This window comes from Sceloporus undulatus, chromosome 6, assembly GCF_019175285.1.
Source record: "Sceloporus undulatus isolate JIND9_A2432 ecotype Alabama chromosome 6, SceUnd_v1.1, whole genome shotgun sequence".
NCBI classification, from domain to species: Eukaryota; Metazoa; Chordata; class Lepidosauria; order Squamata; family Phrynosomatidae; genus Sceloporus; species Sceloporus undulatus.
In genome coordinates this window covers 122065592-122089415 of record NC_056527.1, presented here as the reverse complement: position 1 = coordinate 122089415, position 23824 = coordinate 122065592, and the positions used below count along the sequence as shown (strand labels likewise).

At 45.7% G+C, this 23824-nt stretch overlaps 3 protein-coding genes across 4 annotated transcripts in view; 2 read left to right on the top strand and 1 right to left on the bottom strand.

The window, feature by feature from the left end:
* The first annotated feature begins 540 nt into the window (after window positions 1-540).
* ANKRD39 (ankyrin repeat domain 39) lies at window positions 541-6464 on the top strand. Of its 2 annotated transcripts, none has more exons than XM_042474863.1 (5): window positions 541-573; window positions 3177-3347; window positions 3918-4021; window positions 4162-4365; window positions 4992-6464. In XM_042474863.1, the coding sequence occupies exons 1-5, from the start codon at window positions 564-566 to the stop codon at window positions 5139-5141; spliced, it is 639 nt and encodes a 212-aa protein (XP_042330797.1). In that variant the 5' UTR covers window positions 541-563; the 3' UTR covers window positions 5142-6464. The 2 variants fall into 2 exon arrangements, with proteins under 2 accessions (XP_042330797.1, XP_042330799.1); XM_042474865.1 differs by lacking the exon at window positions 541-573 and adding an exon at window positions 626-691.
* Window positions 6465-8361: 1897 nt separating this feature from the next.
* Window positions 8362-18710, top strand: ANKRD23 (ankyrin repeat domain 23). Its single transcript, XM_042474549.1, has 9 exons — window positions 8362-8452; window positions 11002-11157; window positions 11792-11923; window positions 12664-12771; window positions 13397-13495; window positions 14392-14490; window positions 15066-15164; window positions 15283-15381; window positions 16479-18710. The coding sequence occupies exons 1-9, from the start codon at window positions 8426-8428 to the stop codon at window positions 16578-16580; spliced, it is 921 nt and encodes a 306-aa protein (XP_042330483.1). The 5' UTR covers window positions 8362-8425; the 3' UTR covers window positions 16581-18710.
* Window positions 18704-23824, bottom strand: part of CNNM3 (cyclin and CBS domain divalent metal cation transport mediator 3) — an 18961-nt gene continuing 13840 nt past the window's right edge. Inside the window, exons 6-7 of the mRNA XM_042474550.1 lie at window positions 23369-23504; window positions 18704-20288 (exon numbers count right to left, since the gene is read on the bottom strand). Coding sequence (XP_042330484.1) covers window positions 20191-20288; window positions 23369-23504 — 234 coding nt within the window. The 3' untranslated portion in view covers window positions 18704-20190. The remainder of the gene's footprint in view (window positions 20289-23368; window positions 23505-23824) is intronic.

Sequence of the window (23824 nt, the reverse complement as noted above, 5' to 3'; positions counted from 1 at the left end):
ATCATAATAATTATAATATATTCTTATAATTTCTTATATTATTATTATTATATTCTTTATAATGTATTCTTATAAATTTTATATTATTATTATTATTATTATTATATTTACTTATATCCCTTATAATATATTCTTATAATTCCTATTATTATTATATTTAGTTATATTACATATAATATATTATTATAATTTCTATCAGTATTATGATTATTATTTGTAATCTGATGTGAGTCCAGAGCTCTCTGACAGGGAAGCCTAAATATATCGCCCCCCAACGCCCCCTATAGATCCCAGGATCCCATAGCATGGAGCCTTGGGAGTTAAAGCGGTATCAAAGTGCATTAATTCTGCAGTGCAGATGCAGGAGTCGGGAAAGAACCATCCAATAGTTCCTAACCATTCCTGAGTTCTCTGCGCCCTCTAATGGCGACCTGGCGTTACTGCAAGCGGGACCGCTCTAACTCCGCCCCCGAAACATGAGTATTATTTTTTTTCTCCGCAAGCTGTTACGTCACGTTGCTCCGCCCAGCTCTTCTCTGATTGGACAGGACGGAGGTCGGTGGATGGGGAGAGGTAAAATGGCGGCTGCCACTGAAGGGAGGGAGGGGGGCTTTTACAGGGAAGCAGCCACTACGTCACGTGACTCATGGGGGATTCTGGGAGGGGAAATGAGGTTTTTTTCCCTTCTAGGGTGAGGAAAAACCCTGCATTGCAAAATATAAAGCCCACAAACTCTTAATTAGTTTAAAGGAAAAAAGAAGGGATTTTGGGTGACAACATCCTATGGAATCCTGGGATTTGTAGTTTTTGGTTAAAACTACAAATCCCAAGATTCCATAAGATGGTGTTAAATTGTATTGTTTCTACAGAGTATATTCACATTTAATGCAATATATACACACACACATATACATACACTATATACTATATATATATATATATATATATACACACACACACACAAACACACTGCAGTATATACAATATATATAAATATATGCACACAAACACACTAGTATATGCTATATATATATATATATCTACACACATACACTATAAACAATATATATATACACACAAACACTGCAGTATATACTATATATATATGTGTGTGTGTGTGTGTGTGTATGTATCTACACACACACACACACTATTACAATCTATATATACACACACAGCCCAAACAGCCTTTCTTTTTTTGTTTAAACTCTGTATGTGTGTTTGTGTGTGTGTAATTAACAAAAAAGTGTTTTTGGGTGACATCATGCTATGAAAGCCTAGTATATATATATATATATATATATATTGTGTGTGTGTACATATACACACATACTTATCAAATTAGCATACTTATCAAATTTGCAGATGACACCAAATTAGGAGGAATTGCTAATACTCCAGAGGACAGGATCAACATTCAAAATGACCTGAATAGACTAGAAAGCTGGGCCACAGCAAACAGAATGAACTTCAACAGGGAGAAATGTAAGGTACTGCACTTAGGGCGAAAAAATGAAATGCACAGATATAGGATGGGGGACACCTGGCTAAAGGAGACAACATGTGAAAGGGATCTAGGAGTCCAAGTAGACCACAAGTTGAACATGAGTCAACAGTGCGATGCGGCAGCTAACAAGGCCAATGCGATTTTAGGCTGCATCAATAGAAGTATAGTGTCTAGATCAAGGGAAGTAATAGTGCCACTCTATTCTGCTTTGGTCAGGCCCCACCTGGAATATTGTGTCCAGTTCTGGGCGCCACAATTCAAAAAGGACATTGAGAAACTGGAGCGTGTCCAAAGGAGGGCGACTAAAATGGTGAAAGGTCCGGAAACCATGCCCTATGAGGAACGACTTAGGGAGCTGGGGATGTTTAGCCTGGAGAAAAGAAGGTTAAGAGGTGATATGATAGCCCTGTTCAAATATTTGAAGGGATGTCATATTGAGGAGGGAGCAAGCTTGTTTTCTGCTGCTCCAGAGACTAGGACTCGGAGCAATGGATGCAAACTGCAGGAAAAGAGATTCCACCTCAATATTAGGAGGAACTTCCTGACAGTAAGGGCTGTTCGACAGTGGAACAAACTCCCTCAGAGTGTAGTGGAGTCTCCTTCCTTGGAGGTCTTCAAGCAGAGGCTGGATGGCCATCTGTCGCGGATGCTTTGATTGTGATTTCCTGCATGGCAGGGGGTTGGGCTGGATGGCCCTTGCGGTCTCTTCCAACTCTATGATTCTATGATTCTATGATTCTACATAAACACAAAACTACAAATCCCAAGATTCCACAGGATGGTGTTAAACTGCATTAGTTCTACAGTGTATACACACACAAACAAAAAACAAACAAAACGGATCCCAGGTTTCCATGGGATGGTGTCACCCAATAACCCTTTTTAGTGTTTAAACTACACACACACACACACACACACACACACACACAGAGTTTAAAAGGAAAAAAAAGAAGGGTTGTTTGGGTTTATTTTTTAAAATCCAGGCCTTTTTTCAACCTATATATATTGCATTAATGTGAAATAATGCAGTTTAACATCATCTTGTGGAATCCTGGGTTTGTAGTTTTGTCTACAGTGTTGATGCACCCCTACAAGTTAATGCAATATATATACATATTAAAAATCAACCCCCCAATTATTCTCCCCCCCTCCATCCAGCCCAAGTTGGTCATGTCAGGGATTTCGATTGAGGGCTGTTTGCATGCAAAGCACATGCTTTCTGTATGAAGCGGTGGCTCACTTTGGCATCTGGCGCTTGACTCCGGGGAAATTTTGGAAACGGAGCCTGCTCTGAGCATTAAAACTGCAAATGTTTTGCGATGATGAGACATGAGAGAAATGTCTGGGTGAAGCTTGATCCTATGCGTCACCCCATAGAGGAGAACTTCTATCTCCTGTGGCATTTGCATCCTAAATTTCCCCCATAAAAACACAATAGAATAACTTTTGCAGAGCTGCTGATGTCCAGCTTCCTCCCAGCCATACCCTTCATCAGTGGCTGGATGCTCAACAGGGAAATGGTACAGTAAGTGGGAATGAGCCCTAGGTTGCATATGGTGGCCTCAGATTATAGCAGTATTCTTCTTCCAGTGGCTAAAATAAGATTTCCACTTGCTTTTCTGGAAATGTGTCACTCTATATAACACAGCCTGTGTCTTCCCCATTGCAGGGTCCATAGCCGTTCCTCACGGATGTAGCATTTGGATGAGAACGAAACCCCAAGGAGAGTGGTCAAGGATGGCTTCGTCCCCAGAGCATGGCAAGGATGGCTCTTGCTGCTCCCATCAGATGGCAGTGCCAAGCGTCCACCAGACTCTGGATGAGATGGATTTCGAGAGAGGTATAGAGGTTTTCTGGAGTGGTTCTCTTGCGGATGTGTTCAGAGCAGAGAGAAGGACAAGGAAACTACGGTTGCGTCTACACTGCAGAATTAGTGCAGTTTGACACCATTTTAACTGTCATGGTTCCAGCCTATGAAATCCTTGGATTTGTAGTTTGTTGTGGCACCATTTAGAGAAGGCTAAATGTCTCTCCAAACTACAAACCCCAGAATTCCATAGCATTGAGCCATGGCAGTTAAAGCGGTGTCAAACTGTATTAATTCTGCAGTGTAGACACAGCCTTAGAGGAGGCTTTATTTGAGAAGTGGGTGTTCCTTTTGCATATGAGTGAAAGGAAATGACTCTTTTCAGATGGAATAGCTGCTAATGTAGTTTTTAGAGGTATTTGTTCTCTGATAATATTTTTTTCTGATGCCTAGTTCATTTAGAGAGCACAGCTTTTTGGATGATGAGTGGATTAAGCATTGCAGCTCTGTTTTTAAGGCGTTAATTGCCTACTCCAGAGGCAATTGGAATGGGATTAATCAGGAAATTGATTAAAAAATAAATAAAACATTCTTTTTGTCTAGGGATTTGGTGTGCTGCTTTGAACGGGGACCTTGAGAAGGTCAAAAGGCACATCCTGAATCACGGTAACCCCAGTGAGCCGGATGCCTTTGGATACACTGCTTTGGTATGTGCATCCAAGAGCCCAGTGTGAAGGGTGTCGAAAGGTGCAAACCTAGGGGGATAGGTTGGCCACTATGGTCTCTTTGGTCTGATTTGGCCAATCCCAGCACTATGCTCCTAAACATCACATTTTCTGCCTTCCAGCACTATGCCAGCCGCCATGGGCATTACGACGTCTGCCATTTCCTCCTGGAGAGAGGAGCCCTCTGCAATTCCCAAACCCACGGTGGAGCCACTCCACTCCACCGAGCCGCTTACTGTGGCCACACAGACATAGCTGAACTTCTGCTGGCCCACGGAGCCGACCCGGCTGCCACTGACGACGAGGGGAAGACCTCCCTGCACAAGGTCTGATGCAAAGAATATCTCCTTTACCTTTTCTGGATTGCATGTGGCACTCGGTGTGGTCACATAGTTTAGCCTATGAGGAGGGAGATCACATGTCTCAGGCTCAGTTTGCAATGGGGTTGATGGAATGAGCTGAGATCCTGCATTAAACGGGCAGATGTACTTTCTCCTTCTCTCCACACACCTGATTTACCTCTGTGCCACAAGGTACCCACAGACAGCCATTTAGTGTCCAGGGATTGGGGGGGGGGGGACAGGGATGGTTAGATAGCATTTGGCTATGTTATTGCAGTTGTGTGCACAAAGACATCATCCTCTGCAGAGGATGATTGTGGACACCATAAAAAACATGTTACCTTCCAGCTGTTTTTTGGGGGTTCTCAGCAAGACTTCTTCAGAGGAAGCATGCCTTCCCCTCAGACTGAGATAGTGTGATGTGCTTGAGGTCACCCAGTGGGTTTCCATGACCAAGTGAGCAGGGAATCAAACTCTGATCATCAGAGTTGTAGTCCAACTCTCAAACCACTACACCATGTTCGCTCTTTTATTAATGTCTCTCTCCTGAGAGGCCTTTTCAAGTGGAAAACCAAGGGCCAATACTTCTCTCTTTCCTTCTCTTCCTCCAGGCAGCAGAGAACGGACACCATGAACTTTGCCATCTTTTGCTGGAGCATAACACAGAGCTGAGGCACATGCAAGACAAGAGCCTCCGGTACGCCTGCGACTTAGTTCCTGACAAGAACGAAGATCTGAGGAGGCAACTTTCAAACCAGTGACTTATTTGTTGAGGACTCAGAAAGCCAAACTGTTCTCTTACGTCCACATTTCTCAATCTTGGGCTCTCCAGATGTTTAGCACTTTGGCCCCCAGAAGCCCTTACCATTAGTCTTGCTGGCTGGGGCTTCTCAGAACTGACCTTCAAAACAACGGGAAGGCCAAAGGTTGAGGACCATTTTTGTAGACAAAGGACTCCATGCTACCCTTTTGTTTGCTGTTTTGTGATATTGCAAAGAAGCAGCTGTGAACCAAATTCACTTTTTACTCTGATCTCTTTAGAACAGGGTTAGACAACCTGTGTCCCTTTGAATGTTGTTGAACTGCAGCTCCCATCGGCTGTAGCGAGCATAGCCATTGATGAAGGTAGATGGGAGTTGCAGTCCAGCCACATGTTCCCTGCCCACTGGCTTAATAACTTGTGTGTCTTCAAGTTGATGCTGTCTTACAGCATCCTTTCAAATGGTTTTCATGGCAAGATTTCTTAAGGTTTGCCATTGCCTTCCTCTGAGGCTAAGAGACTGTGATTTGTCCAAAGTCACTAAGTGGGTTTCTGTGACTGAGGGGGGATTTGATTCTTGGCCTAGATGCCTAATACAGTATTCAAACCTACTACACTATGCTGGCTCTTTGTAGCTTAGTAACATCTTGATTAAAAATGGCTAAAGGCTGTTGTTGCTGTTTCTCGATGCTTGGCCTAGTTTTAGGAGGCATGGAAAGGAGAGGAAGCATTGCAGTGTTAATTGTAGGTGAGGAACCATGTTAGGATCAAGTTGTTTAGCCAAAACTGGAGTTGAGCTGCAGCAAGAGATGCTGATCTCTCTCTATGCAACCTTGTTACCCTATCTTCCCTCTATGCCCCCCTTTAGCATTTCCCATTTTGACTCTGCAGTCATGTTATCTCCTCCTGCAGCTTATTATTAACTTGGGTTTCAGTATTTCATTGAAATTTAGACTTCAGTGTTTAGACCAGCGGGGCCCCCACAGTTAATCATTCAGATTATTTTTAAATAAAGGTTAAAATCATTTTTAGTACAACGCTTTATCAAACCTGCTGGTCTCAAGTGCCTCCTGAGAAGAAGCATGAGAGAGAGAGAGAAAGAAAGAGAAAGATTGAAACGCCTCTTTTAAACCGATATCTGCTCCAACATAGGTGTGCCAAAACAAAACAAAAGAATACCTTTTATTTCGGGACTTTCATTTCATATCAAAGCTTAAGCCGACCTATTTGTTTGGGGGACCATATTGGAGACTTTCAGTGTGTTTTTACGTGGTTGACTTGCCCAGTAATAACAAACACGTACAAGCAAGGAATTGGCAGATTGCGACTGAACATTTTGGTCTCCAAAACATTCATTCCTACAGCGAACAAACAAAAAAAATTGCTTTGTATTTAAAAGCACATTGGTAGATCTCTCCCGGTGCACAAGGGCCTGTTTGTATAGTATGCAGACTCCAGATGGTGAAGCACATTAGGGTGGATTGTGCCAACCTGCGCGAAGCAGCTCTCGGCCAGCGCCTAGAAGTGCCAGCTGAGTGGCATTGCTTGGAAATTTGCTTTTTAAAAGCAGACCTGCTGAAGCCATCCATAAATGGAGTAGTTGTAGAACATTCTCTGAAGATGCCAGCCACAGATGCTGGTGAAACGTCAGGAAGGAACTCTTCTAGAACATGGCCACAGAGTCCCCAAAAACCCACCAAAAACACCCCAAAATACTTAAAAGAAGAGGTCCAGGTTTGGAAAAGGAAAGGCCCTGAAAACCTTCCCATTTTTCAATAGACGTATCTGTTTAATTGCTGAGTTTGCGCCCATTCGTGATTTTACCGCATGCTGGTAGAAACAGGAGGAGGGCATGACAGGGTACCAATGGCATCTCTCACATTAGGGAGTTGCAAGCAGGTGAGCAATGCCTCCTTCCCAGTATGGCTGGTCATGCAACTCTGTCATGGTATCCCCTTTATCAGGGACCGTGCGCATCCTGTGCCCCCCCTGTGAGCCGTAAAGGGGAACAACCCATTCGCTTGTCAGGTTCAACTGTCCCCATCAAAAGTACAGAAGCTTGGACTTCCTGAAGGAGAACTAGAAAGTCTCTCCTCTCTTTCCATTAACCTTGAGGGCTTTGACAACAGCAAGGGATAAGGGAGGGAGAAACTGTATAGCATCGCACTGGGATTAAGTATCATCCTATCTCGAGGCTATTTCCATCCTGCCAGCCTCGTACCTGTAACACGAACTCGGAGCAGCCTAGTGACACAAAATCCGGGCTTTCGGATCCCTGTAACCCTTTCCATTCGTGGCCTGTGTTGGTACCATGGCTTTGGCAGTAAAAGGAAAAAATCTATGGGGCTGGAGGTGTTCGGAGTATAACCCGTGTGTCTTCCCAATTGCTTAGTAGGGCAAAATATATGGTGGTAGCCCCTGTTCTTTCTCTTCTCCATGACTAGTTTTTGCAATGGCTTCTCATAACAAAACCACAAATTGCCATTTGTCATTATATGTGTTAAAGTAAAAGGCTATTGGAGTTTTCTTGGCAAGATTTGTTCAGAGAGGGTTTGCCTTTGCCTTCCTCTGAGGCTGAGAGAGTGTGTCCTGCCCAAGTGGGTCAACGAGTGGGGATCCCCAACCTAGTAGGGTTCGATCCCTGGTCTCCAGAGTCATCGTCAAATGCTACAATGTCCAGCTAATCATGGTGCAGTGGTTTGTGTGTCGAGACTGTAACTCTGGAGACTAGGGTTTGATTCCCTGCTTGGCCATTAAACCCACTGGGTGACCCTTGGCAAGTCACACACTCTCAGCCTCAGGAGAAGGCCATGGCAAACCTCCTCTGGATAAACCTTGCCAAGGTTGGGGATTGCCAAGAAAACCCCATGAGAGGTTCGCCATAAGTTGCCAACACAACTGTATTCCAGAAGTTCTTTTCGCCTTTGCTAATTTTCTTCCTAATGGACTGCAGCCAATTTTTCTGGGGACTTTGGAGAAGAGAGTCCTCTGCCCAAGTTGAAACCTTCAAAATGCTAAGTCCTCCACTCTTCTGGGTCTGGGAATCCTATCTCCGTCCTTCCCCTTCCCTCCCCTTCACACTTTACAAACCTTTACAGTTATGAAGTTATTTTAGCAGGTGTTACACAGCACCCAAATTATCCAGTTTGCTGGCACAGTGGTGTTTTTGGGGTAGGAGCTTTGGACTAGGTCCTGAACCCGCCTTCCCTGGGCCTGGAATAAAACCCGATGCCCTGCTCAGCTGCCAGAGAGTGAGCATTGGCAGCTCTGGGATCCGGGGGGACCATGGAGATCTTCAGCATTCAGCAGTTGGTGAGAGATTGGGATGGGGCGGATGAAATGGGAGGGATCCAGCAATCCAAACTGGGATGACTGGGATGAGCCGTTGAAAGATTTTTGGATGGGGGAGTTTGTCTCATTGTGGGGTTTTCATGGTAAAAGTGGTTTACTGTTGCCTCCTTTTGTGAACCATTAGCTATGATGCCACTGCCCTTTTCTCTCTAGTTGCATCTACAGTGTAGAATTAATGCAGTTTGACACTACTTTTAAGTGCTGTGACTCCATCCTATAGGATTTGTAGTTTTGTGAGTGATTTAGAGCACTCTAGTGTCACAACAAACTAGAAATCTCAGGATTCCATAGAATGGAACTGTGATCATTAAAGCGGTATCAAACTGCATTAATTCTGCAGTGTAGATACAACCTCCTTGGTCTTTCATTCCTTGTTTGTTGTTGCATGCCTTTGAATAATTCCAGTTTAATGGTGACCGTAAGGCGAACTTAGCATATGGGGTTTTCTTGGCAAGTTTCTTCAGAGGAGGGTTGACATTGCCATCCTATTGAGGCTGAGAGTGTGTGACTTGCTCAGTGGGTTTTCACGGCCAAGTGGGGATTCGAACCCTGGTCTCCAGAGTCATAGTCCAATGTTCAAACCACCATGCAACTCTGACTCCTCGTGGCTCTCATTCCTAGACTTGCCGTAAGTCAAATTTGACTTCATGGCAGTTAATAATAACAATATAGGGAAATATCTTATTTATGGTTAGCCAAGATGGTGGGTTTGGTCCCATTGCTGCCTGGTGAAGCGCATGGGAGTGCATGGGATCTTAGGAGCATGGACCAAAAATACTTTTGTGGGAGAAGGAGAAACGGTTAGGCATCAAAAAATCTGCCTCTCGTGGGTAAATGTAAAATTTAAACAAGGAGAAGGAAAAAGGCATTGTAATTTAAGAGCATTTGTCATGGCAACAGGCATCATTTTTATGACCAAAATACCTCTTGACGTAGTTTATGGTGTATCGATGAATAGGCTATAAAAGGGTCGCACATCCCATAGCAATTGCCGCTTTCCAAACTTCCTTTGTGTCTTAGATTTTTTACATTACGCTGTCAATCTGTCACATTTAGCTATGCCCCGTGTTTTGTTTAAGCCATTCCAGTCGAGAAGGGCAATTTATCAAGTCTTCCAGATGGGTGGCAAGCGATGGAATCGATCATTAAATTCTACGAACGCGTTTTATTGCAAATTTGGCTATAGTTAAGGTGATAAATGCAATGCATGTAAATAACTGGAAGGGTTAGAGGCAAGTATTTCTCGTGGACAGAGACAAAATAAATGGTTGGACTTTGGGGTGCAAGCAGCAGCCCTTGCTTGAGCAGAGCTTGGGAAAGATCATTTTCTGGATTGCAGTTCCCCAGATCCCCAGCCACCATAGACACATTTTCCGTCTCTGGCTTTTGGGATGTTCAGTCATTTCCAAACAGAGAGCATGACTTCATATGTGATAAGACATGTGCACAACTGTTGGCTGTTACAGCACGGTGATGCCACTTTGCTGCATCCAAAACAATCCCGGGATTTGCAGTTTAGTCGTAATCCACCCAGACATTTCTTTGCGTGGGCCCAGTTTGAAACAAAATGGAGTTGCACAAGAGTCCAAAGACCCTGAGCATGAGGCTGTTTTGGAGGATCATGTCCTCTTAGGAGGCAGGAATTTTCCACCTTGGAGCCGTCTCACCTCCGGCGCCTGAATGTCGCGTGTTGTTGACAATCCCGACGTTGCCCTCGCCAGGCATGAAGGATGGCATGCGTTTCACATGAGGTCTCACCCTCATGCCGTCGCTGTACACATGCACACATCCGTAAAAATAGAGGCGGCTTCAGCTGCGTCAGGAGCAGCAGCCGGTGGCACGGTAGGAATTTGGCACGCTGGGTCCAGGGACATGGCACTATTTTCACTTGGCGGGAGGAGAAGTTGGCATCTCAAGATGGATCAGCAAACTTGTAGAAACCTGTCCCCTCAGTCAAGGAAGGAGCAAACTCAGGGAGGTAACTCTGAGGGCAGATTACATCAGGCAATTGCATTGGCACATATATGTATATGTATATGCCAATGAATTTTGTATGCATCTTGCATTGATCATTATTAATAAATATGATTTAAAAGAAAAATTGTTCTGGGAGGTGTCACTCTTAAGTAGTGGTTATTATGCAGTCCTCCAGATCTTGTTGGATTGCAAGTCCCATCAGCCAACATAGCTACTGCTGAGGAATGCTGTGAGTTGCACTCTAACAGCATCTGGAGGAGAGCTATAGGACTCCCATTTATGGTGCAGAAAATAAACCCCCCCTCCTTACTCTTACTCTCAGATCTTACAAATGTTATCAAAATCTTTGACAAAGAGGCTCCTTTCTGCAAAGTCTTTCATGCCCATGTTTTCTCTGTCTAGCTGGGATTTTTTTAGCAGCACTCAGAGTAATGCAAAGGAGCCCTAAGTGTATCTTGAGTGTTGGACTGCAGCAGTGTATCTATTGCAATAAACCTTGTACCATAACGTTGCATTGGTTCCCCCCTTTCTAGGTAAGTGATGAGCGGCCGGAGGGGAAAGTACGAGGTTTTGAAATTTTGGGGAGAGGCGCAGCTGGGGAGCCTGGAAGCTGGCATTCGGGCCCATCTGGCGTATGGGAAGCCGTCAGTAAAGAGAAGCAGAAGGCAGAGGATGAGAAGAGGAAAAAGGTGAGCAAGGAGGAGGTGCATGGGCATGGCATGACCACACATGGTGATCAGGTGTCCTCCTTTTCCAGGACATGGCATGCATTTCCACTTTCCATCCAAGAGGAATCCCAAAATGACCTCTGTTCAGGGTGACCAGATGTCTTCCTTTTCCATTTCCTCCATTTCGGCCTTCCGTCGAGGAGGCTGAATTTAGTGATGCTCCATTTTGAGCATTACTAAGAAGCATGAATTTACATTTGTATGAGTGTTTTTAGCTTTTATTCTTGAATGTTAGACATTTGCAGTCAAGACACCTTAGTCATCTTGCCTTCAGCACCTGGTATCCGTTGATGGTCTCCCATCTATGTACTAACCAGGGCTGACCCTCCTTAGTTTCCAAGATCAGACAGGACCTGGTGCCTTTCAGGTAGTTAGACATTCTTTAGTCCTTGTCATGTCATGAGCCTGATGGCAGAAGGACCTTCTGACTGCCTGTGACCCCATACATTTGAACTATGAATACAGAAATGTATTTTTCCAGACTGGGCACCAAACCCAGTTTTGGGCATATCTCAGCCCCAGAAGCCTTGCCTGCTGCGGATGCCAGTTCCCTGTATCTCTGATTTAATTCATATATATATATTGTTTCTTCCAGCTTGAGACCCTCAACAATTCCAGGCTGAAGATAGACAGCCTGCAAGACTTAGAGGCTATTATTAAACTTCGCAAGAATAGGAAGAAAGTGAAAAAAGTGGTCCACCCCAAGAAGCAAGAGCCAGAAGTGATTGTGAGTATCCAACATCCTTAGGTTGCATCTGCACTGCAGAAATAATCCAGTTTGACACCAGTTTTACTGCCATGGCTCAATGCTGTAGTATTCTGGGAATTGTAGTTTGTTGTCATCTCCGACATAGTGTTGGACTACGACTCTGGAGACCAGGGTTCAATTCCCAGCTTGGCCACAAAACCCACTGGAAGACCTTGGTCAAGTCACACTTTCTCAGCCTCAGAGGATGGCAATGGCAAACCTCCTCTGAATAAATCTTGCTCAGATAACCCCATGATAGCTTCACTTTAGGGTCGCCGTAAATTGGAAATGACTTGAAGGCAGATAGCACCTAATGAAATATCTTGGAGATGGGACTCCCGCCATGTCTAAACACAAAATCCATTTATGTTTCATGCATAACCTTAAGATACATGGCCTGAAGGTCATTTTATACAACATTTTAAATAATGGTGTGCATCCAACAAATTTTGCATGCCCTGGACCATCAGAAATCAAAGCGGTCATGGTCTCAGCCATCCGCATGGACATTTTTGGAAGTTTGGATTTCGTCATTCCGGATAAGGGAGACTTAAGCTGTAGCTGTGTTAACTTTCATAAGGTGCCCTGAGTCCTAGGGCTGGAGAAATAGTGTGTAGTTAACTAATAATTAATCACCTTGCTGTCAAAGTGGTTAGTTAATACTGGATGCCTTGCTAAGCATTGTAAGTTCTCCTTTGCTCCTCTCTTTTGCTCCTTAGACAGAACCTGTAGGTCCAGGCCAGTTTCTTGAAGCGGCGCTGGAAAACAGAGTTCCTGTGATCGACAAATATCTGGCAGATGGAGGGGATCCCAATGCTCATGACAAGGTACTGGCATGGATGGGATGCAACTGTGGATGTGAGCCAAATCTCCCCCAAATCTGGATAGTTCCCGGTGGATTGTGGCTTTCACACTACACTATTAAAGCACTTTCGTACCACTTGAATCTTCATGGTTGCATCCCAGGGGTATCCTGGCATTTGTCGTTTGGTAAAACAAATATTGCTCTTGGGCAGAGAACCCAGCAAATCCTAGGATGGAAAATCAAGATACACAAGCTCTACCTTGTGGCCGCTGCAAGTATTGCCCCAAATCGCCACGCTGCTTATATGGAAAAACTAGTTTTTTCTTTTGCTTTGTACAAAAAAAATGCATGTCATTTATCATTTCATTTGCTTTAATTACACACATTTTGCAGAAAGGATTTATTGTGCTGGTTGGGGATGATGGGAAATGGCACAACCAGATAGTCTGCAAAGACGCTTGAGAACTGCTGGCCATGTTAACTGGGGGAATTCTAGACACTGCAGTCCAAACAATGGGATTTCTCCCAACTTGTGGATAGGATGCCCATATCTATTTTGCAGGAACGGAGGTAGATGATGTGGTGCAGGATCGCTTGGAACAAGTATCTCAAACCTACTGTCTTGTTTTGTGTTATCCTACTTGCAGTTCAGATGTACGGCCCTCCATCGGGCCTGTCTGCGCGGCCATGCGGAGATTGTGGACAAACTTCTGGAAGCTGGAGCCAAACTGGAGCCGAGAGACATGGTGAGTTTTCTCTGATGGGTTTTTTACATCTGCTATTCGAACCCAATTGCCCTGGACTTTTCTACTGCACTTAAGTCTTGGAATGGTAGAGTGACTGGGAGACAGTGACGGGAATATCCTTTTCACAAATAGGGAATGTACACCAAGCCTGGCTCTTTGCATGCAACCTGGGAAGCATTCCATTTCCCAGGCTTCTGCAGTGGGAATTGCAGAAATGAAATTTCATACAGCATTTAGTATGGTCACTACATCTGATTCACCGAGTCCTGCACATTTTTCAAGGCCTTTTGGTACAGTCTTGAGAGCTAGAAACTTGCATTCATTAAGGTTGCTCCATCTCAAGGCCTGAGTCTCAAGTTTTTATGGTCATCTCTAGGCAAAAAAAGATGCAGATCTTCCTGTTTTGGGGAGTTCAGCAAGAGGAAAGGTCTCTGTGCAAATGACAAACTCAGCTATTGAAGCAACATGGTACAGTTTGCAAGAATGAATAATCCTTGCACTGCCCCCTTTGTGGTATCTCTTAAGCATCAACCACAAAAATACATGATACACACACACACACACTTCAAGACTGTACTCTCACCCTGAGATTCCTCCTCCTTGCTCTAAGGAGCAAGAAAGAGAATCCAGGATCTGGGAAACCCAGTCTGCATCCATGGCATGATCATGTACCCATCCCTACTTCTCCCAGCATTTGGAAATATTACTTTTGGGACTACAGCTCCCTAAATACCACCGCCATCCATGCTGAGCTACAAGCTGGTTGTGGAGGAGGATTCGGGGAGTTCCAAAAACGAACACAGCTTTTCCAAATTGTTGCCTGTTTCTGTCCTGTTCTGCTCCACTTGGACTGTATTTTCCCACCTGTATAGTAAACCTGCTCTCTTTGGACACAGCTGGAGGCCACCCCCGTTTTCTGGGCCTGCCGAGGAGGCCATTTGGAAATCCTCAAGCGCCTGATCAGCCGGGGAGCCAAGATCACCACGCGGGACAAGGTGAGAGCATTGGGTACTGGTGAGTCCCTGTACTAGGAGGAAAGTGGGGTATAAATAACCATAAACATAAAAATACTACTACTAATAATAATTGGGTACGGCTGAGCACCTGTCCAAATAAATTCTGACCTGCTCCATCCAGGAAGAATGGGTTCTCCCTCCTGGTTGGTTTTAACTGGGCTGGGATCATACAATTACAACAGCTCCACTGGGTGCCAGTTTGTTTCTGGGCACAATTCAAAGTACTGCAGGTTTGCAATTACCTTCCTCTGAGGCTGAGATCATGCAACTTCCCATAGCGCTTAAATTCAGGTAGGATACAAATAAATCATTTGTTGTTTTGTGCCTTCAAGTGGTTTCTGACTTATCATGGTGTGTTTGTGTGACTTGGCGAAGGTCACCCAGTGGGTTTCCAGGACCAAGCAAAGAGTCAAACCCTGTTTTTTCCAGAAATATCCAACACTCAAACCACGGCACCATGCTGGTCTCTCATCATCATCATCATCATCATCAATCATCATCATCATCATTTTGGGGAGAAGATGCCCATCTGACAGCTTTTCTTTCCCTTGCAGTTGTGGAGCACTCCTTTGCATGTGGCTGTCCGGACGGGGCATTGTGACTGTGCCGAGCATCTCATTGCCTGTGGGGCAAACATCAATGCGCAAGACAAGGTATGAAGGGCATCGCGTGGAAGGGTTGGGTTTGTTTTTGTGAGGCATGTCCTACCTTGTGGGAGCAGGAAGACACCCCCCACATGTACTCACTCCTCTTATGTCCTCCATGGGTCAGGAAGGAGATACGCCAATTCACGACGCAGTCCGGATGGGCCGCTTCAAGGCTGTGAAGACGCTGCTGATGTACGGGGCCAACCTTGGCATCCAGAATGAGGTAAGGAATGGACCGTGCGGGGAAGAAGCAATGGGAATTCTTTTTTAAAGGATGAGTGACAATTGGAGATGTTTTTTGCCTCGGCACAGAAACCTCTGGTTCAGGACTTGAATAGGGTCCCAGGATAAATATATGTGAAATTCTGCAACATGGTATGGTTCACTCAGTGTTCAGTTTACACATCTTGTTCAGCACTTATGCCAAAAATCTTATCACGCCACATGCAAAGGGATTTTTTAGTACCATTGAGACTAACTGTGCAGAAAAAGTTATATCATCAGCTTTCTTAGACTTGGTCTCCTTCCTCGGATGCATGAAGTGAACTGGTGCCCACAAAGGACCTTTATAACCAGACTGTATGAAGAGTCACAGAAATGCAAAACTTGTGGGTATGTTACAATCATGCAATTGCATCTGCTCAGACCCACAGGACTGGGACGCCAAACTCATGGCATTACAAGACGCATTCCTTGCGCGACACTACCCACCATATGGAGTAAAGAAACAAATTACCAGGACTTGCGCCCAGGACCACAGAACAGATTGAAGACAGGAAATTACATACCCACAAGTTTTGCATTTCTATGTGTATTCACATAAGCTTCTATATCAGTTGCATGAAATGGGTCATGGCACAGAGCCCAGGGGCTTCTCACTGGGAGCAACTGGCTGGCCACCATGGAAAATGAACACAGGTCTTTGGTCTGATCCAGTGTGGCATCACTTACATTCAAACAGAGGAGCCAAAAAATAGATGAGCTTGGGAAAGGACTTGTTTGGACTCTTAACTTGCAGAATCAGATTCTCAAAGTTGGAGCCCAAACAAATCCTTTTCCCAAGCCCTACCCAAATGATAGCCCTCTACCTAGTCTGCTCTCCTAACTTTGGCCCTGCACCATACATACGGGAGAATGAACTCATGTGTGGCCTCAAGAAAACAAAATGACAGGCTATAGAGTCCAAAAGATAATAGAAAGGGACCATGATATGCAGACATGACCAGGTTTCTGCCCTCTAGCTGGTCTGGAGCAGGTAGGGAAGCCAAGAGAGGAGCAGAAGGAAAAGTGACCTCCCAGCTACTCTTTCTGTCTTGGCAGGAGGCAGTGACACCGGTGGATCTGGTGAAGGATTGGCAGACAGGCATTCGAGAGGCACTGCAAGCATGTGCTGACCGCCAGCGAGTCCCCACCAGGAACTGATGAGAGTGGGGGGCTGTGGGGGGCTTGCTCCTGGAGTAAGTGCTGCCCCTCTTTCCTTCGCCAGTTTGTGACCAACTTACTATCACTGTCCCTCTTCTTGCACATAGGCTGTGGGCACATCTGCCCTCCCTTTGGTGCCAGGGAAGTCTACTGTACTTCTTTGCACCTTTGAGCTGAGAAAAGAGGGGGACAGAGACCTTTGGGCCACCCTTTTTGTTGCCAAGGAAATAGAGGGAGGCTTTCCTGCATTTTGGGATGAGCCCAGTGGGCAGTGCTGGGCACCCCTGGGCTCTCCTGAGTGCCATTTCCAGGAACATCTATGTTCCCTCCCTTGGGGCAACTTCCAGAGGTGAACCATGCAGGGAAAATGATGGTTCAAGTGAGAGGACACTTGCAACCTAGCCGTGGCTCAAGAGAGAAACCTGTGCAGTAAGAAGAGGGTTAAGAGTTGGACCCTTTATCAAAGGGAGCGGAAGCCATGTTCTCCTATGCAGTGGGATGGATGTGCAGTTTTAGGAACTTCCAAAGCAATCTCAAGAAGGGATTAAAGAAATTCCTTGGGAGATTTTTAAAAGGGGGATGGATAGAACTGCTTCCCCTAACCACAACTTGGATAGGACAGGCTAGCTTTCAGTGGGGTCAGGACAGCTGAATCCTTTTGGGGTCTGCAAAGGATAGGAGTCCTACGTCTTGGAGGAATGTAGGCTGGTGTCTGCCTTGGCTTTTCCCAGATACCACCGCCTCCTTGAAGGCCTCTTTGTTCTCCCTTTCTAAAGACAGGAGCTTCTGACGGTAGTCCTCCCTGGTTTGTTGGTTGAGGACTGGGAGATGCTCCTAGTGGATGGGATGCAGGCCTGGGAGGTGGATTAGGATGATCTGAACTGTTGCAGGTCTCTCACTGAGCCTCTCTGGGAGCTCCCAGCTTTGTATGTGTGCAAAGAAACAAGAATCCTCTCTTGATACCTTCATTTCCCCTGCAAAGAGGCATGCAATAAGCAGATCTGCCATTTCTGGCCAATGCAGCAATGTGCAAATGCCATACCTCCTCTGCTTTCAGCCCTCTGGGTGCCAGCAGCTTCTTCCTCTTTGCCATTCCTGGCCACGGCTGTGGTTCCATGTGTCCCCAGGCATGTAAATCTCTCATTCCTTGCGCACTGACCTTGGCGCTGCTGGTCAGGCTGAGGTCCCCAACAGGCATGCGATCCCCAAAGATGGATTCCTTTGATGCAGAACAGGTCCTGATGTTGCTGGCCGCACAAAAGTTGTATGCCACTGGCTGGCCAGTTGACCTTTGCATCGTCTTGCTACCTAACATGTTTCTGGGATGTGCAGAGCAGCTCCCTGACTATGAAACTACTTTCCTTGTGGAACTGGGTTTCACAAACTGTAAACTAGACGTACTGTACCTATTTATGACTGGTCAAAGTAAAACACAATGAAAAGAGCCCCAGAGCCAGGCTGGGCTTCACCCGCTGTGTTTGCCAAGAGGGGTCTGCTTTGACCTTTCTGTGCCACATGTGGGTCATACTGGACTTTGGAGAATAAACTTTTAAAAAGACTGAGCCCCTCCCATCTTGCAGAAAGCAGGGCAAGTTTGGGTTGGAGGAAATTACTTGAATGGATCTTTGCAAAGGATGGATGCAGTCTCACCTCCTCTTCAAGTCAAACCTAAACACACTACAAAGGATGTTCAAGTCTCTACATTTTGTAAGTTACTGGCATGGCAGGGGGTTGGACTGGATGGCCCTAGTGGTCTCTTCCAACTCTACGATTCTATGATTCTATACTGTACTGGCAAAAGACACACAAAGCTGGGCAAGTAATATGGTGCAGTGTTTGAGTACCCAACGCTCTTGTTCATCTACCCAAATGGTTGGGACAAGATGTTTCTTTAAGGGTCTTCACTCTGGGATATGTTCTTATATACTGCCACACATTTAGCCCTGAAATCTGTGCCACACAGACACTCCCTTCCAATGGAGAGTTGGTTCAAAACAACCCTGTGCTCTAAGGAGTGGATGTGGCCAACTGTGGCTTGCTAGAACTTCTGTCCGTTTTGGCATGAATGAGTTGTTGTGATGTGGTTCCTCTTTGGAAAACAATAAAACTGTTTTAAAGCACTGCTTTGAAGCATGGTTATCAAAGATTGTCTTTGTTTGCGTTTCAGCAAAGGGCTGCTCCTGAAATCCCTTCTCTCTCTTCTCTGCCAGGACATAAACTCATTCAAGCCCAATGTTTAAAAAACAACTCTGTTTTGTAGCCTACATCGATGGGGCGAAGGGGAAAGTATTAGAAGCTGAGGAGGGATTGGATTGCAGATTGCAGGTAGCGCAAAAGAAAAGAAAAAGAGGATCATCCAATGCAATCCCCTGGAGAAACAAGAGACAGGTCTTCAAATGCTCAAAAGATACAGTGGAAGACCACAGATATGTCTGCATGGGCCAGAATACTCTGGGAGCAGCCCAAACTATTCTGGCCCCAAAGCTGGCCCAGTGTTCCTGTTACCTGGCACACACCAGGCAGCTGTTTGCAGATGTATCCCATTGTGCTGACTCCCGTCACCTCCGGTCATGTCCTCTGAGGTTAGAGCAAGGTGCCCAGCCGTGTGACTGACCCTGGGTGCTTTGTCTTGGTCAGAGAGAGCAACTTGGGCCAGCATCTGGTGCAGCAGGATGCATTGTAAACAGCCGCCTGGCGTCACTTTCCTAGGAGATCCAGAGCAAAAGGTGACCCTTACAAATCCGTTTTAAGGGTGGTATACCTTGGTATACCAAGAATGCCCCATGATAGGTCCGCCTTAGGGTTGCCATAAGTCAGAAATGACTTGAAGGCACATAACAACCATACCTTGGGGTCAGTGCTGAACTGGGCACAGATTGTCCAGTTTACACCAGAACTGGGGTTTGGGCCCTGCGTTGTCCGGACCGATTGCTGTGGGAATCTGGAGCAGAAGTGTCATTTGGCCCATGCAGACAAGGCCCAAATCTCTAGCAATTAAGTCTGAACTCACTAGAGAGCTGTGAGGGCAACCTGAGTTGTTCTGTCTACCAAGTTGCTCCCGGACACCTCCTAATTCCCCTCCAATAAAGGACTGTTGGCAGTGCCCACCAGGGCTTGAAAGCTGCCTTCAGGAAGAAGGGAAGGAATACTCTTCACACAACACCTAAGAAAGGGACATAGGCTGTGTAACCACAGAGGACAGAAATATGCATCATAAACAGGATTCTAGGTCAGGAATGGCTTGAATCAAACTAACAAAAAATGATGCAGCAAGACAGAATGAGAAAATACCCCGAAAAGACCCCGAAGTGGCGACTACACTGTGCCTAGCAAAAACTCACTGTCATTGCTAAAAGAAATAACCATCCGTGGTGCTCCCAAGAGTTGCATGTAACGTAAGTAGCAAGAGGAAAGACATGAGATTTCAAATTCCTCTTGCTCTGACACTCATCCTATTTTCCAAAGAAAGAAAAGGTTCCTCTAGGGTTGGCAGACCCCATCACTCCTTACAAACTAGTTAGCTTATAAACAGATGCAGGCGTCTAGGACTATTCCATGCAAAGGTACAGTTTCCTGGCAGAGTCTACAAACCGAAGAGGCAGGTTACAAATCATTTACCTGAAATGATACATTGCTTCTCTAGACAAAACTCTGCAGTTGGTTGAAAAAAGGAAGAGCTGCTTTCTTTGCTCCTTGGTCTCGTCGTTCCTTTAAACAAAATAAAAACTTGGGAAGGGGGGGGAATACTGTTAGTAGCAACTAGGGGAGGAAAAAAGGAAAAATGACAGTCTTTCTCTGACAATGCTGGAGTGAAGGGCCACCCTTCCACAAGGACAAGCATGAGTCTCCTGTGAGCCGTTCGGGTCTGGACTAGATGATGGAGGTGGTGGATAGTCCAGATGTGAAAAGACAGCAGGAGTTTCTCTCTGAACACTTAATGCCAGATGTGGGGGAACCCAGACTAGGAAGGAGAGTCAGGAATGTGGAGTAAGGAAGGCCTGTTGAAACAGTTCAAGGGGCAAACAACTGGGAAACAAAACACAGATCCTCCTTGTGTTGGCCAGACAGGGTAGGACACACAGATACTTGGCCCAGCATAGCCAATTTTACTTTGAACTAAAGCAGACCTATTGGATTGATGGGATTTCCTTGCATCTTGTCTTATCATTTAACAAGTGATTACAGAGGTTTACGCTAGTTGGAGGAAACCAAAAGTACGTGGGAGCATTTCTCACCCACTACTGTGCACTGGCATAAGGGGGAGGGGTTCCATTGGCGTACCTCCATCAGGATTCCAGCCTTGGACTACAACTCCCAGAATCCTTCAGCAACCAGGTCAGCTGGAAGATTGTGGGAAATGCATTCCAAAAATACCAAGCTAATGTTTCCAAACTTCCCCTTCCAACATTCCCCATCCCCTAAACTCAATAGCTTATATGAAAAAACAGGAGTGGTTGACAATTCCAGAATTTGGTCAAGGCCTCTACAGGGTTAGCTTATGAATGCAAGGCTTACTTGCCTTGGCTGTCCCCTCTTGTGCAAATGGGAGCTTTTCAAGCTTTGGATTTTTAAGGGCTGGATATATAAAGCACAGAAGAAGAAGAGACTATACAGTACACAAAAACTGTTACCTGAGAGGTAAGCAGCTGGAAGGAAGGAAGGAAGGAAGGAAGGAAGGAAGGAAGGAAGGAAGGAAGGAAGGAAGGAAGGGTCTCCTTTGCAGAAAGAGAGCATTCTCTCTGTTGGCACAAATACACCCCTAACATTTGGGAGCCACATTCTAGAAAGCAATGCAGCTGATAAGCTGAAACTCAAGACACAAAAGGGATGTGTTTGACTTCAGATGAAGCATAGACTTTGGCACAATTTGGGCAAGAGTCAGGGATAGAATATGGGATGAGAGGATGCTTTGCCAGGTGCCACTATGTGGCAAGTACAGGCAGAGGCTGGAACCCACGACTTGTTCAAAAGCATTTAAAACCTAACCAGCAAAGTGGGTTTTAAATGGGAAGAGCAAGCCCCATGGCCGGCAGATAGCCCAGGACAAGAGGGCGGCTCATTGACAGGCAAGTTTGGCCAAACACAGAAAGGCTCAACTTGAGCTCAGCACAAATGGCCTCCATGCCAGCAATGCCAGAAAAGGTGCCAGGTGACTACAGGGATGCTTAGTACAGCCTTGGGGTGGGTGTACCACAAACATAAGTGCATATGGGGGGAAAAGGGATTTGTTGCGTGAAACAAAAGCAATCAACACTGTCAAGTGAACAGAGGGGCACGCTGTTGTGGTGGCACATTTGCCAGTCTCCTGCTCACACCAGCTTCTGCCAAAGCAACTGAGTTTGTGTATTTGCAGGGCTGCTCTTCCTAGCTGCTCACAGTCTTGGAGAAATCACCTTGTCCTCTGCCCCGAACCTGCCCAGCTCAACCATCCTCCATAGTCAAGTGCTGCTGAAAAAATGCTCGATGCGGGGCACCGGTGCCAAAGCATCAGAAGCAACCAGTCAGGTTCCGCACTGCAAAGGAAGTCTTTCTAGGATGGAGGTGCTGAACTGAAGCTCCGTCGGAGACGTGGGTGGAAGGCAGGAGAAGCGCTGGAGGTTTAAGGGACATGGGGTATATGGGCTCCTCCCCGGCCTTCAGTTTGCCCATCGCCTGCAGCAGTCAGACCCCTGTGCTGTGGATCTCCTCTTCCAATAGGTTGATCTTGCTTCTGCCATCTTCTGAAGCAAAGGGAGAGAGAATAACAATGAATACTCCCATCCCTGGAATCATTTGCTTCTTGCTCAGGGAAAAGCCATGCGCAGGATTCCACCTATGCTTAATCCCTAATCCTTTGCAGGTAAAATGTGCAAACTACAAAACCAAGCTGGGTTTAGTGTAATAGAGCAGCTATGAGGAAGTGCTGTGCACCAAGAAACCCTTAGCAAATATATTAGGTCAGGGGTGGGCAACAGGTGGCCCATGGGTGGCCATTTTGCCCATTTAACTCTCATGGGGATCCCACCTCACCTCCATGTGAACTGGATCACCCTCCCGCACCCAGAAGATCTCTGTTGCCTTAGGGCAAGGAATGCAGCTGCTTCCACAAGACTGGGAGATTGCCTAAAGAGTGCTGTGAAGGCAAAGGTGGGTGGGTGGGTGGGTGGGTAACATCAGATGGGGTATATATTTACCTTGCCGTTTTCAAAAAAAAAGGCACTCCAGAATATGGCAGGGGGGACCTGTATTAAATGCAGTTCTCAATTGTGCCAAAGAAAGAGAGATTTAGCGGGAAGGCTGGAGAGAGAAAGGAAGAAACAGAAGAGACAGCAGAGACAGAGGTGTTTAGCATCCTGGAAGGATGAGGCAGAGAAAAAGAACAAGTGAAAAGGCAAAAGAGAACCAGCCTCGCTGGGAGAGTCAGTCTATGGAGACGTAAGCGCATGTGTTGCCCTCCTGTTTCACGCTCACTTCCCTTTCTCTCTCTGACACCCCCTTCCCTCTTCGAACACTCACTTATTTCTCTCTCCAACCCATTCCCTCCTCTATCCTCCCTTCTCTTCCTTCCTCTAACACTTCTCCCTGTTTTCTCTGAGACCTGCTTACCTCTCTTTCCATCTCCTTTCCTCGCTGATCCCACTTTCCCACCTCTCCGACACACACATCCTTTAGCAACTTATACCTTCTCTCTTTCTCTGACAATACCTTCTTCCTCTACCAGGCACCCACTTCTGTTTCTCTCCCTGATACCCAGTTCAGATCTGTAAAATGGAGCACTAGTTGGTGGGCACAGAAGCGCACACACGCACCTGCCGCAGCGTTTTTGTCATTCAGGAGCTTCGTCTGGCTGCTGGGGATGATCTTCAGTTCAATGTTGTCGGGTGACTGGGGGGAGTTCTGTATCCTTGAGGCCATGAGCGCATTGAGATACTGCAGCCGGGTCACCTGCCGGAAAAGAGGCCACAGTTCTGAGTGAGACCGTTTTGCACATTAACCACAACCTAGATGGAAATGAAGTGACTGGCTTGTCTCAAACTAGACATTGCTCCATAGTTAAAAGAATATTATAAGCTCAGAGGTGGAAATGGGTTTATCTATTATACAGACAGCCTTCTGTATCCAGGGATTCTGCATCCATGGATTCAGCCATCCACAGCTTGAAAATATATATTTTTAGAAATCTGAAAACCTTGGTTTTTTCATTTTATATATGGGATGCCATTTTACTATGCATATAATGGGACTTGAGCATTCACATATTTTAG

Coding starts and splice junctions, on each gene's coding strand:
- ANKRD23 (XM_042474549.1), top strand. CDS start 8,426: ATGGAGATCTTCAGCATTCAGCAGTTG. Junction 12,772..13,396: donor ATCCCAATGCTCATGACAAG/GTACTGGCATGG, acceptor TCCTACTTGCAG/TTCAGATGTACGGCCCTCCA. Junction 15,382..16,478: donor ACCTTGGCATCCAGAATGAG/GTAAGGAATGGA, acceptor CTGTCTTGGCAG/GAGGCAGTGACACCGGTGGA.
- ANKRD39 (XM_042474863.1), top strand. Junction 4,022..4,161: donor CCTTTGGATACACTGCTTTG/GTATGTGCATCC, acceptor TCTGCCTTCCAG/CACTATGCCAGCCGCCATGG. Junction 4,366..4,991: donor GGAAGACCTCCCTGCACAAG/GTCTGATGCAAA, acceptor CTCTTCCTCCAG/GCAGCAGAGAACGGACACCA.